At 39.0% G+C, this 12,535-nt stretch overlaps 1 protein-coding gene across 1 annotated transcript in view; it reads right to left on the bottom strand.

Moving 5' to 3' along the window:
• Window positions 1–12,535, bottom strand: part of ATP10A (ATPase phospholipid transporting 10A (putative)) — a 111,007-nt gene that overhangs the window by 30,614 nt on the left and 67,858 nt on the right. The window contains exons 6-7 of the mRNA XM_026035618.1: window positions 10,673–10,806; window positions 8,968–9,220 (exon numbers count right to left, since the gene is read on the bottom strand). Coding sequence (XP_025891403.1) covers window positions 8,968–9,220; window positions 10,673–10,806 — 387 coding nt within the window. The remainder of the gene's footprint in view (window positions 1–8,967; window positions 9,221–10,672; window positions 10,807–12,535) is intronic.

The raw sequence follows: 12,535 nt of genomic DNA, 5'->3' as shown, positions 1-12,535 counted from the left end.
ACTTCATGCAAAAAAAATACCAATTATACTTGCATACCTTATCTGTGTTCTTCATTCTTTCTTTTTGCATCACATCTAAAAATACTTGATTTATTCAACATAGCAAAAGCTGCTTCCTAAAACAGCACTCAGCTTATTTAAATGTTATACCAACAGAGTAGTCCTCCCTAATATTAGCTCTCTCTTGCTGTTTATATAGATTTCTTTTGTAGCTCATTGATTTAACCGTTGTGCCACTGGGAAAAATGAGAAAAAGCAGATACAAGACAAAAAACGGAAATCTTTACACTAGCATCTTATTTTACAAAGACCTCTGTACTTCTTTTGTTACGAATGGTACAACCACAGTTTTGTATCAAGATAAGCTTAACATAAATAAGAGGCCTTAACCCTTTTTAACATTTACTGCGCAGCAAGAATGAAGAAGTTTGAAGAAAAAACTGAAACAATTCCATCTCTCTGCTATGGCCAAGGTTCATGATGCTTCAGCTGTGTGAAGCTTCTCCGGGAACATGAAGTTCTCTCCACCCACTCAGCCCTCTCAGATTCAGAACTCTTTGCCTATGCACATTATAACCTGAAAGACATTGTTGCAGGATGCTTTTCAGTTTCAGCACTGAAAACCGATGGCCTTGATCTTTTGTCTGATGGTTTTTTATTAAGCGAAAAGACACAAACAACTTGTAGAACCACAGTGATGCAACTCATGAAAGTCAAATTTCACAGCCCCACAGTTCATGCTAAATCCATAGCACAAAGGAAAACACAAAGGAGAAATGATAACTTATACCTCATGAACTCTCTTCTACCCTTCAGAAGACAACAGTAAAGAATCAATAAAACACAAGCAGTAGCTGCTGAAACATTTTTGGACATACTTTTTCTATTTTTCATTTTAAAAGCTCTTATTTTATTTATTTATTTATTGCTTATTACCTGTTTCCCTCATTATAAGAACATACCTTCCAGGCTACCTACGTCCTATTCTGGGGCATCTATTTTATAGGCTGACACCATGACCACCCAGCTGTGTTTTCCACTAACTAGAAAGGTAGATTCAGAAAATTCTAAAAGAATTTTCCCCAAGAAGAATACAGCTCCAGACTCCTTAAACAAGATTAAATCAGCTCTCYGTGTGTGGGCTTGGGATTATTCTATTTGGTAGCAAACCATTTCTATAAGGCTATTATCATGAAATTACTGTGAAGTGGTCTTGTGCGTGTTGCTACTCACAACACCTTATTTYCTCATTACTTTATGAGGAAAATATTCTTCCACTATGAAGTTCACCCTAATGTCTATGCAAGGAGTCAGTCAAGTGGACAGTGTGTTATAAGCTTACAAGAGTGAGCCAACRCAACCAAACATACTTTGCAAGAATATCTTTACAAGGAGAAGTCTGGAGATTAGGAAATAGCATTTTCCTTCCTCACCTCTTCTGTCAGCCCCCARGGCTTAAGCAGAGTAATCCCACTTCTCACATTAAGAACTCTTTATTCCCCTTAGAATTGCAAAATTTTTGCCATTCTTCAAGAAAATTTTCAGAGCTATTGTGTTGTAGGTAAAATCAAAGTATTAATTGTCCCAAAATACATCCATGATGAGTTCTTCCATATTCCAAAGGAGTTTAAAATCAATAATTGCAGTGAGCCTAGTTCTACATCTTCTGGCACTGATTCTCTCCTCAGTGACCAATTAAAAATTTTCAAAAAGGAAAAACAAATTAAAAGAGAGACTACAAATAASCTACTCAGAGTGCCTGAAGTACCCAAACTTATTGAAGTTTTGATCTTTCAAAGTTTGATCTTTCTGGGTAAGGACTAAATGGACTCTCCTGATACCTGAAGGTTGTCAACTTATAAAGATAAAGCAGATAAGGAGTCCCCTTGGAAGTATATTTAGAGAAAAGATTTATTTGACTTCTATGTGTTTCTTTTTTTTTTTTTTTAATAATGCCAATTCCCCAATATGGCTGGAATGTGCAATCTATGTCTCCTGACTGCATATAAAAGAAGTAGGAAAGTTCCATCACAAAATTGCCCCCTCAAAAAAGAAATAAATCCCAGAATCCCAGAATGGCTGAGGTTGGAAGRGACCTCCAGAGATCATCTAGTCCAACCCCCCTGCTCCAGCAGGGACACCCAGAGCACGGGGCACASGGCGGCATCCAGGCRGGTTTGGAGACCTCCAGAGAAGGAGACTCCACAGCCTCCCTGGGCAGCCTGTGCCAGGGCTCTGGCACCCTCACAGGAAAGAAGTTCTTCCTCATATAGAGATGGAACTGCCTGTGTTTCAGCTTGTACCSATTTCCCCTTGTCCTGTTACTGGCCACCACTGAGAAGAGTTTGGTCCCTTCCTCCCTACATTCTCCCCTYAGGTACTTACACATATTGATTAGATCTCCTCTCAGTCATCTCTTCCCCAGGCTAAACAGGACCAGCTTGCTTAGTGTTTCTACATAAGACAGATACTCGAGCTCAGGGTGCACTCAGTGCCCTCGTCCAGGTCATTGATGAACAGGTTGAACAGCACCGGGCCCAGTACTGACCCCTGGCAGGCACCACTGGCCACAGGCCTCCAACTGGACTCAGCCCCTTTTATCACCACCCTCTGAGCTCTGCCATCCTGCCAGTTCTGAATCCACCCCACTGTCCATTCATCTAACCCACACTTTCTGAGCTTCCCTATGAAGATGTTATTGGAGACGGTGTCAAAAGCCTTGCTGAAGTCAAGGTAGACAATATCCACAGCTCTCCCACCATCTATCTAACCAGTCATACCATCATAGAAGGCACCGGAACATTTTGCTACGCATCTTCCAAAAGAAAGAAAAAAATCTTGTCTACAGCAGATGTTAGAAAAATCTTTCATTTTTAAAGATTGCTTTATTATACAAAGTGTCTCTAAACAGAATCCCTTTGTGGAAAGCAGCTGAGCAACAATCCCCGCTAGTTCCTTCAGCACTCTTGGGTGCATCCCATTGGGGCCCATAGATTTGGGGGTGTCCAGTTTGTCTAAATGATCCCTAACCCACTCCTCCTTGATAAATGGAAGGTCTTCCTCTCGCCCATTTATCTCTCTTTTACCCAGGCTGTAGTTTTACCTGTAGTTCATGGGGACCAGCCTTAGCAGTAAAGATAGAAGCAAAGACGACATTTAATAACTCTGTCTTCTCTGCATCTGCTGTCACCAAGGCACCCTCCCCAGCCAGCAGCAGACTAACATTTTCCCTAGTCTTCCTCTTGCTGCTGATGTATTTACAGAAACCCTTCCTGTTGTCTCACACATCCCTCRCTAACTCTAATTCCAGACGGGCCTTGGCCTTCCTCGTTGCATTCCTGCATTCTCTGACAATGTGCCTATATTCTTCCCATGTGGCCTGGCCCTTCTTCCACATTATATATATGCTCTTCTTCTCATTAAGTTTACTCAACAGCTCTTTGACCATCCACGCAGGTCTCCTACCCCCCTTGCTCAACTTCTTTCTTGTGGGAATGCACAAGAAAGCTTCAGCTTGGAGAAAGTGGTGCTTGAATATTAGCCAGCTCTCCTGGATCCTCTTTCCTTCTAGGACCCTGACCCAGGGGATTCCTCCAAGGAGTTCTCTGAAGAGGTCAAAGCTGTGTCTCGTGAAGTCCAGGGCTGCAATCCTACTTCTTGCCCAGCTTTCTCCACACAGGATAAATGTTTTCATATATTGCACTGTCCAATGTAAAGYTGCGAGCCAATCTCTACCTAGAAGAAGAGGACAGCAAGAGAGCTCTTGCTTACCAAATGCAGCAAGTAGGAAACTTTGCTAGATTTCTGGGGTTTTCATCACCTTCTGCCCATCCCAACCTCTCTTATTTTTGTGTGTCATCCAGAGAGGTTTTTTTCACAGACACTGGAAGGAAGGAGGAGGAATGCAAAGAATGAAGAATTTAGCTTTTCTTCAGCCATGTGTGTGGCTGCATTCATGGAATGACAACTAATTTTCAGTCAAAACTTCCATACAATAGAAGGCAAAAGCTAGAAAAACAGAGACCCCACCCACAGGCAAGAGTGCTTTAATTTAGCATTTGGAAGACATTGAGGACAAATGTCAGGCCAAGAGCATCTGGTTGTTGCTAAATCCTATAATGACTTTCACAAGCATAGTCAGCGTTTGGGCATCTACTACCTCTGGGATCAGCAGATAAACTTGGGTATGGGCAATTTCAAGTACTTTTAGAAGTTGTCTACTGGCCTAAAGAGAAGATATATGGTATAGAAACACAAATTTAAATATAGGGTAGTAGTTCCATTTCTTTGGGCCTACTGTTCTTTTGGTTTAGGAAGATAGACTGATTAGAATAATATTTTTGTGTTGTGTTGCACACTTTTGCAGTATCATCTTACTGTGGAAACACATAGCAAGATGACAGTTTCAAACAATAATGTATGGATACAAYTCTAACTATTTCTGTGTTTTAACCTTAGTATCCTGCCAAAGGATATTCCAAAAACGCCCGCACCATTTGTGAATGGGGCATGTTGGAATGTTCCATTAGATTTATGAATACTGAATTAACACACTCCAAATCAGGGAGAGCCTTGGAAGGAAACAACCGAACTGAAGTTTCCACACTCAAGAAAAAATGTACCACAAATACAAAGCAGGAGTTCTCCCCACTTGCCCTCGGATTTCTAAAATATAGAGAAGAAGACATGTATTAGATAAGAAATGTAGTTGTCTAAAAGCAGGTCTGACAAACTGCATCCTGTAAATGCATAATTTTCTCCATTAGCTAGATGGTAGTCACTCGGTGACTATATTAAATAYAGATATCTAAAATCAGGTAACAAGAATCCTATTCCAATCAAGATGCTATTCACAGGGCCAACACTGACAGGGCAAACTACTGCTGTCTGATCCTAAGCAACCATAGTTGACCTCAACAATTAGGAATATTTGATATTGCTTGAATTATGGGACAAACTGGATGAGAAAAGTGCTGAGTACAGTTACACCTTCCTTGCAGCCTTCAGAAGTATTTCTGGATTCTTTCTAGGTGCTAAGCTCTCACATAGCAGTATCCATGAGTAATACTTTGTACTACCTCCAACTGCCTAGGAGATTCTGTCCTAGGCTGGTGGAACTTATTGGCCTCCATTATTCATGTCTTTGTCACCACTTGTCTAGACTAAAACAATGCAATATTCCTGGGCATAGCGCCATCAGCCCCTTAAGAAACTTAAGAGCTAAAACAGAATTCTGCAGCAAAAGGCTTTCTCCATCAAATTCACAAAATCTTTCCTTGCTCCCTCCACTGCTTACCCATAAAGTGCTGAGTTTCATTTGGGGTTTCAGTTTTTATATAGAAACATTTATGAGGTTCAACCCTTCACAAGGACCATGCAAGTCCCTACGATTAAAACTATGATTAACATGTCTACTTTTAATACAAAACATAACTCTCCCTCATGATAATAGAACTCACCTGCAGAGCTTTCTTAGGGAACTTACATGACTTTGTGGATCAAATTTCCAAGGAAAATAAGGACTGCCAGASGCCCCCAAGACTCAAAAACAAATATGTTCATATGTCTCCTCAAATATGTCAACCCTGGAAGAACACGGTATAGCATTTGCCTTTTAAATATCCCCCCAAACCCAAACAAACTGCACACACAGAATTCCCACATGAGGAGAGGAAGAAGGCGAAAGAACAGACCATKCATCATGTTATGCATGTTGCTTAGTGCTCTGGTGGAAGGCCCTCAGATATGATGATGGCAATGGTAGTTTAATAATCCCTGTAGAACAGAAGAGAATGGGACAGCGCCAGTGAGCCAATTTTATAAGAACTTAAAATGCAGCACAGAAAAGAACTTTCAAGTCTGTTGATTAATTAACAGACATATATGGCAGTCCTAGATTATGCAGAAAAAAAATATGAAGTTCCAAAGTGAGGAGATGCCAGACCCCACACTGCCAGTGTAGGCATAAGCCTCCCGCCTTGTGTGCATGGATGGCTGAGCTCCAGGCTATAGGGCCTCTAGACCATTTCCAACTACATTTTGCCAGAGCTTCTCAGTGTGGGAAGAATCAGTGTGTTTCATCTTCGCTTTGTTCTTGGACATGCTTGAATGGAACAGTTCTGACTGAAATTTATCCCCCAGAATTAGTGCCTCAGGCAAACATCTGCCATGGAAAACTTTAACCAAATAGTTAAAGTTTTGTAAAACTCTCCATAACTGAAAACAGGATCTTATCATGGGAAGGGACAAGCAACTGTAATAACAGGCACTGCTAGCCAGCCACAGTAGAATAACAAACTTAGGCCAAAGAGCTCAGAACAAGTATATTTCTATCCTGAATAATCTRCTTCTACAAGATACCACATTAGAAAATGACTCGCTATCTTCAGCATTCGGATCCTGACCTGCATACAGACATTTTAAATTTGTTTCTTCATCTGAAAGGCTACTCATAGTTTGGTTCCCAGCAGCAAACCACTATGTCTGAATAATTACTGACAGAAAAGAAGAAAGACACAGATCACCCTTGAAGAGGATGAGAAGAAGCAGGTGCATTTTACTTGGTCTTCACAGTCCTTGGCAGCACTGGAGCTCTTGTCAAGTGGAAAAATCTAGAATTTTCTAATTCACAAAATCCTGAGAAAAATCCCAGCAGGACAGCTGAATGGCATAGTTTATAACATAATTCCTAAAAACGTTAGGGAGGAACTTTAGTACTTCGGTAAGAAATGTAGAAGAGATGCTGACAAATCCTTTGCAATTAAGCAATTAAGAGAGGCTGMGGGGTCTCCTTCTCTGGAGATCTTCCAAAYTCGCCTGGATGCCACCCTGTGCCCYGTGCTCTGGGTGTCCCTGCTGGAGCAGGGGGTTGGACTGGATGATCTCTAGAGGTCCCTKCCAACCTCAACCCTTCTGTGATTCTGTGTGATGCAGACAGAAGCAGTGAAATGTTATTGATGTTCTCCCTAACAACCCAAAGGGCTGTGGAAGACATAACCAGATGAGATGACTGGGAACTCAGTCCGCAAAACAGACGCTAACAAAAGGTGTGAATGAGGAATAATTTTTATTACCTCATTAATCCTGAGAATAGGAAACAAAGTCAATAGCTATGATTACTGTTCATGCATAGAAAGGCAGAGAACGATCTATTTTCTGCAGAGCAGAAAATAAATGATTAAAATACACGCATAAAGAACTGTCGATTTTTAAGCATTTGCATCTGAAATTTTATATTGACTGTAGTTATAAGAAAGCTCAAACATAGGTGTAAGTGAAAGAAAAATAACTTCTAGTTCATTTTAGGTATTTAATCGATCCTTTTGCATACAGTGAATTTCACTTGATTGTACTTAATATTTATATTGTCAACTTGAAATTACAAGAAGAAAGTATGCACAAACAAGTATGTTAAATAGGCTATATTTCAAGAATAAAGATCTCAAACTCAGGACTCTAACTGAGAAGAAGTCTGAATTTAGCCTCCACATCAGTGGATCATGCTATGCTCAGGAAAGCACCCTTTCCACACTRTTTTAGTTGGCAGCAATGTGCTCATTCCGGCAAGGAGCACAGTACACTCTGAAATTCATCTAAACAAGCAAACAATCAGTGGCAAGAAAAAAAAAAGGAATAAATAAAGAGAACAAGCAGAACTGGGAGTCCAGAAATATAATCTTAATTCTAACTCTTCTCTCTCTTATGTAGAGCACAGAGGTAGGAAGTCACTGCTTCTCCCYGTTTAAGTTCTTCTTTCTGTAATACTGGGATAATAATACTACCCAAACAACTAGTTTTTTTGAAGAAAAGTGCCTTAAATGTATTACTTTCTTTTAAATGTAAGTAATATGCTAAAGTTGGACCAAAAAAAGAACAATCATTTAATAATCTCAAACTCCGGATTATTTTTTACCGATTAAGATCCTCATGTACTTTTTAAGGTATGTTTTAGACTTTCCAGTCTGTTTCAACTATTTGTTTTTAATTYCATATCACATTTGTAACCTGAACTTATGTAATGACTCTTCAAGAAAACTTTCTAATCCATGGCTTTAGCACTTTCTGTAGATTAAGAAACTTATTTTTTGCTATTACAAATGCAATACWGTAGCTATTAATATTTTCCAGCACACAGAGTATGATTTAAAGATCTAAGATCCTTTACATCACAAAAGATAACAAAGAAATGTTAGGAAAAAATAGCTTAGAACAAATTACAACAAAAGAAATCATAAAATAGGAAATCATCAATAATGCTCAGAGGATGACRAGATGACACAGGCACCCTCGTATTCTGTGTGACAAAGAATGCCCCTCGCCAAAACTTGATACTTGTGAATGCTCCCTCAGCTGTGATGCTCAGAGGGTAATGARGAAAATTTAAATCAGACACCTGTCACTCAGAGCACTGAAAAGAATCTATCAATGCTAACATAAAATAGGCTATTTTATCAGATTATGTTTCTTATTAATATGAAAACCAGCAGTTCTGTTTACATTTTGTTCTCAGCTCAAAAGGATAATGTCATTCCAGATAATCAATCAGAAACTAATCTTGTCTTCTACACTTAAAATGATGATCTAGTCTATCTCTGCTCAAAACTGATTATTTAACACAGCACAATTTAAATACAGTTTTGATACCAATGGCATTATTCAATTTGCTTAAATGAACCATGTGCTCAAGTGCTTTCCCAGATTAGAAACTAAAAGCTAGAGACTGCAAGTGTCTTGACAACATACTGTAGAATATTTTGATACATGCAGAATATTTTGATAAGAATGTCATTGTCAGCTGAACACATCAAAATGTAATAATGTAGAAACAGCTACTGGGAAGTTTGTAGGGTGAATACATGCAATCTGTTTTTTTCTTTCCTTTCCATTTAAGATTACAAGAACTTTTATGTATACTGTAGTTTGAACCAAAGTACAACCATTAGACAGAAAGCAAGATCCCAGGCTTACCATTGGCATCATGGGAATATTCTATTCCAGAAACAGTGCATCGTCGGAAAACCATCTTATTTTCAGTAAGTGTCCCAGTCTTGTCTGAAAAGATAAACTGCACCTGACCCAAGTCTTCTGTTATATTTAGAGCTCGGCACTGGAGCTGAGAGTCAGTTTCTTCATCATATAAATCTTTATCTTGATGAATAAAGTACACTTGGCAAATTTTAACTATTTCAATAGACACATACAAGGAAATTGGAATCATAACCTAGAATACACAAAAAGATAGAGAATTAGGAGAAGAGAGAAGCAAGGATACGCTCAACTGATAAAATTTAATTAACTTGTAGTAGACTAGGGCAGAAGGAGTCTATGTACTTCGAGAGTTTAAATAGGCCTACAAGCCTATGGTAAAGTTACTAGAATCTTTGAGAAGAATTTACTATGTTAGGTTAGGAAAGTTAGGTCAACTACAGAGGTGAAATCCATTATTACTGGAAGGGTGATTATCTGAATAGGGRCAGAAGCAAACCTCTCTGGGGCTAATAAGGTGAGTTTGTAACTAGCTAGGAAAGGAAAAGACAGGACAAACAAGTAAACAATCAGAGAATACAGTCAGAATCCTCCAAATGTGAAAGAATACTTTCMATTTTAAAATAAATTCATATTTATTCTGACTAAATAATGGATTTTTTTTTACAAATTCATTCTGCAGGAAAGGAGAAACAAAATGAAAAGCGTAAGGTTCTCTACAGAAACCACCTTCAGCCTTTGCTTTTGCACTGTTGATTATTTGAATGAAAAAAACATTTTATAAATGCTGAAGAGATGTGCTAAGAAGCTTCTCCACAAACAATTTTCAACAGTTTCTTGAGGATCATCAAAACCCCATGAAAGACCTCATTTGTGCCTCATTTTTTTTTCCCACAGATTCTTTTCCGCACAGAAATTCCTGATGGCATGCTGTATTTAGCTTGCTCCATTAGACATGAGGGATAAATTATGGCATGCATATAACCGGCAAATGTGGTGGTTTAAAGAAAAACTACAGTAGAAGGGTGGGTGCTTAAAATAATTCTGTGGTGAACTTTATTTAACCAATATCATAACAAATGCTTCAGAACAAAAAGTAACTTAACTCATCCTTTATCGTGCCTTATTTTTTCATTCCTGAATTGGGAACCATATATTATATTTGTATTTTTATGTTTCTTTGGGAAGAGTTTAARAAGGCTATGCACTGCCTCATGATTTTAACTGGGCAGTGTACCCAAAGTGGCATCCCTACTCTTTGGAGTGTTTGGGCAGACAGGAGACATAAAAGCCTATTTTCTTACAAGAGAACCCAGTGCATCCTATCTTCTGTCTGTTTACAATAAAAAATAATTTGGATTTCTGGAGGAAGGTTTTCAGTTGGTTTTCCTTTCCAAAGACAATGGATCTCTGACAGTTTTCTGTGTGGATCACTCTATCTATTCTTGAGAGAAATTTTCAGCTTTTTATCACTTGGTATACCTTATTTTTCTTTAATGATGCTATTTTGTTTTTCTAGTCATATATGACATTCCGTCAAAATTAAATTTTACAGTGGATATATGTGCTTCAAGTTCTTGATTAAAATCTTGGGTGTTTTAGTGGGTGAAGGGATATTGCACATACTACACATTTGTAACTGTCATCAAAATGTGAACACAGAAGATGACATGTACAACTTGGTTACCTGAAAAACTATTATCACTGTCAAAAATAAATATACTGAAGCTAGAACAGGGGACAAATATTTGCCATCAGGTCCTGGAACATCAAAAATTGGTTTCTTTTTCTCACCATACTGCCATACCCATAGGCCATGACCTGCAAAGGACAGAAAAATGCCTATTAACTGCAAGAAAAAAATACATTATGAATTTGTACAAATTATGAATTTGTACTTTAAGATGAATCATCACTACAGTTTTCAAAAAGGGTTATAAGTTGCAACACAGGCAGTTCCATCTCCATGTGAGGAGGAACTTCTTTCCTGTGATGGTGCCAGAGCCCTGGAACAGGCTGCCCAGGGAGGCTGTGGAGTCTCCTTCTCTGGAGGTCTCCAAACCCGCCTGGATGCCGCCCTGTGCCCCGAGCTCTGGGTGTCCCTGCTGGAGCAGGGGGTTGGACTAGATGATCTCTAGACGTCCCTTCCAGCCTCAACCATGATTCTGTGAATCACACAAGAAARTCATCTTTGTTTTCATCTACTTTGTATGACTTCTGAAATAGGCCTCAAAATCTTTTTTTTTTTTTTTTTTTCCTGCACTGGCAAAGAGGTTTGTCTGTTATTAAGGACACCACGTAAGATGTATTTCATATAATTTCATCTAATTAAAGTGACCTCACTAGTCAAAACTGCTACTTTAAGCTCTTTCTGCAGAGAGAGAGAGAGAAAAAAAAAAGGCATTTTCAGATAGTGATTTATTTCAATGGATATTTCCGTTAAAATGAAAGACTCCACTGACCAGTCACTAAACGGGCATCACTAGATTAGTTTCAGCTTGATGAGGCCTGCAGAGACTTTACTCCTTCCGTGTGGATCTTACCCACCATGTCTGCAGAACTAATGAACAGCGTCAGCAGAGTCACCAGCGTGGAAGCTGAGGAACTAAAACCAAAGGCCTCAAATCCTTTACTTACTAACTGCACTAACAACAAAACAAAGTCACAGTTGTTACTATTTGGGAAAAAAAGTTCTTCTTAAAGAGACAAGAAGCTGCTTTTTTTAAGAAGTACATCGCTAGAATTTGCAGTCAGCATCTTCCAAGACAGACGGCTGTTTCCTGAGCTCATCAAGGAGAGTYCTAGAATGGTATGCCTGATGTTTTAAGGGTTAAAAACAAGCAATAATTCCTTCCACCACAATATCAACCAACCAAAAAAACATTCAAATGATCTTCTTTACAAGACATCAGAATCAGYGGACAAAAGGCAAATTCCTACTTTAAATATAATCTGTTAGGCACATCTGACAATATTTTAAATGGTCCCTTGCATCATGGATTCTTGACAATTTACCTTCAAATTATTTTATTGGAAACSTTACACCAAACAAGGGAAAATATTTCTTTCCTGTATTACCAGCCTGTCTTTATACTAAGGTCTCTCTATGCTTTGTCTAGTTGAGAGCAAAGATTGAAGTCCCACACTTGAACTATGTCAAGACTTGTTTTATAAATATCTGGTTGATATTTTCAATATATTTAGTGAGAGAAAGTGAACAGAATTATTATTTAGTGACAGAAAGTCACTATTCATATTTAGTGACACAAAGTGAAAAAATTGCCTGATTGCTACAGAGCACAACTTTGCACTTCTTGAAGCACCAGGCCCCTCTGGTTTCTAAATGCTCTAGCAGATCTGTCTCCAGCTGTTGGGGGTGTTACCACTCCTCGCAGCTGCATGGTCCCCTTGGTCCCCTTGCTGGTKGTTACTACGCTGGCAGTGACGGAAGGGAAGGTGCATCCGCCTGTCASCTACACGCACGCACTTCCACAGCCCTGGTAAGGCTGAAGGGAAGCTCCTGTGGCACCTGCCCTGCGCCAGAGCGCTG

Source organism: Nothoprocta perdicaria, unplaced genomic scaffold (genome assembly GCF_003342845.1).
Source record: "Nothoprocta perdicaria isolate Ctin4 unplaced genomic scaffold, notPer1 scaffold_163, whole genome shotgun sequence".
NCBI classification, from domain to species: domain Eukaryota; kingdom Metazoa; phylum Chordata; class Aves; order Tinamiformes; family Tinamidae; genus Nothoprocta; species Nothoprocta perdicaria.
The sequence above is the reverse complement of the archived record's forward strand: the minus strand, read 5'-3'. Positions and strand labels throughout refer to the sequence as shown.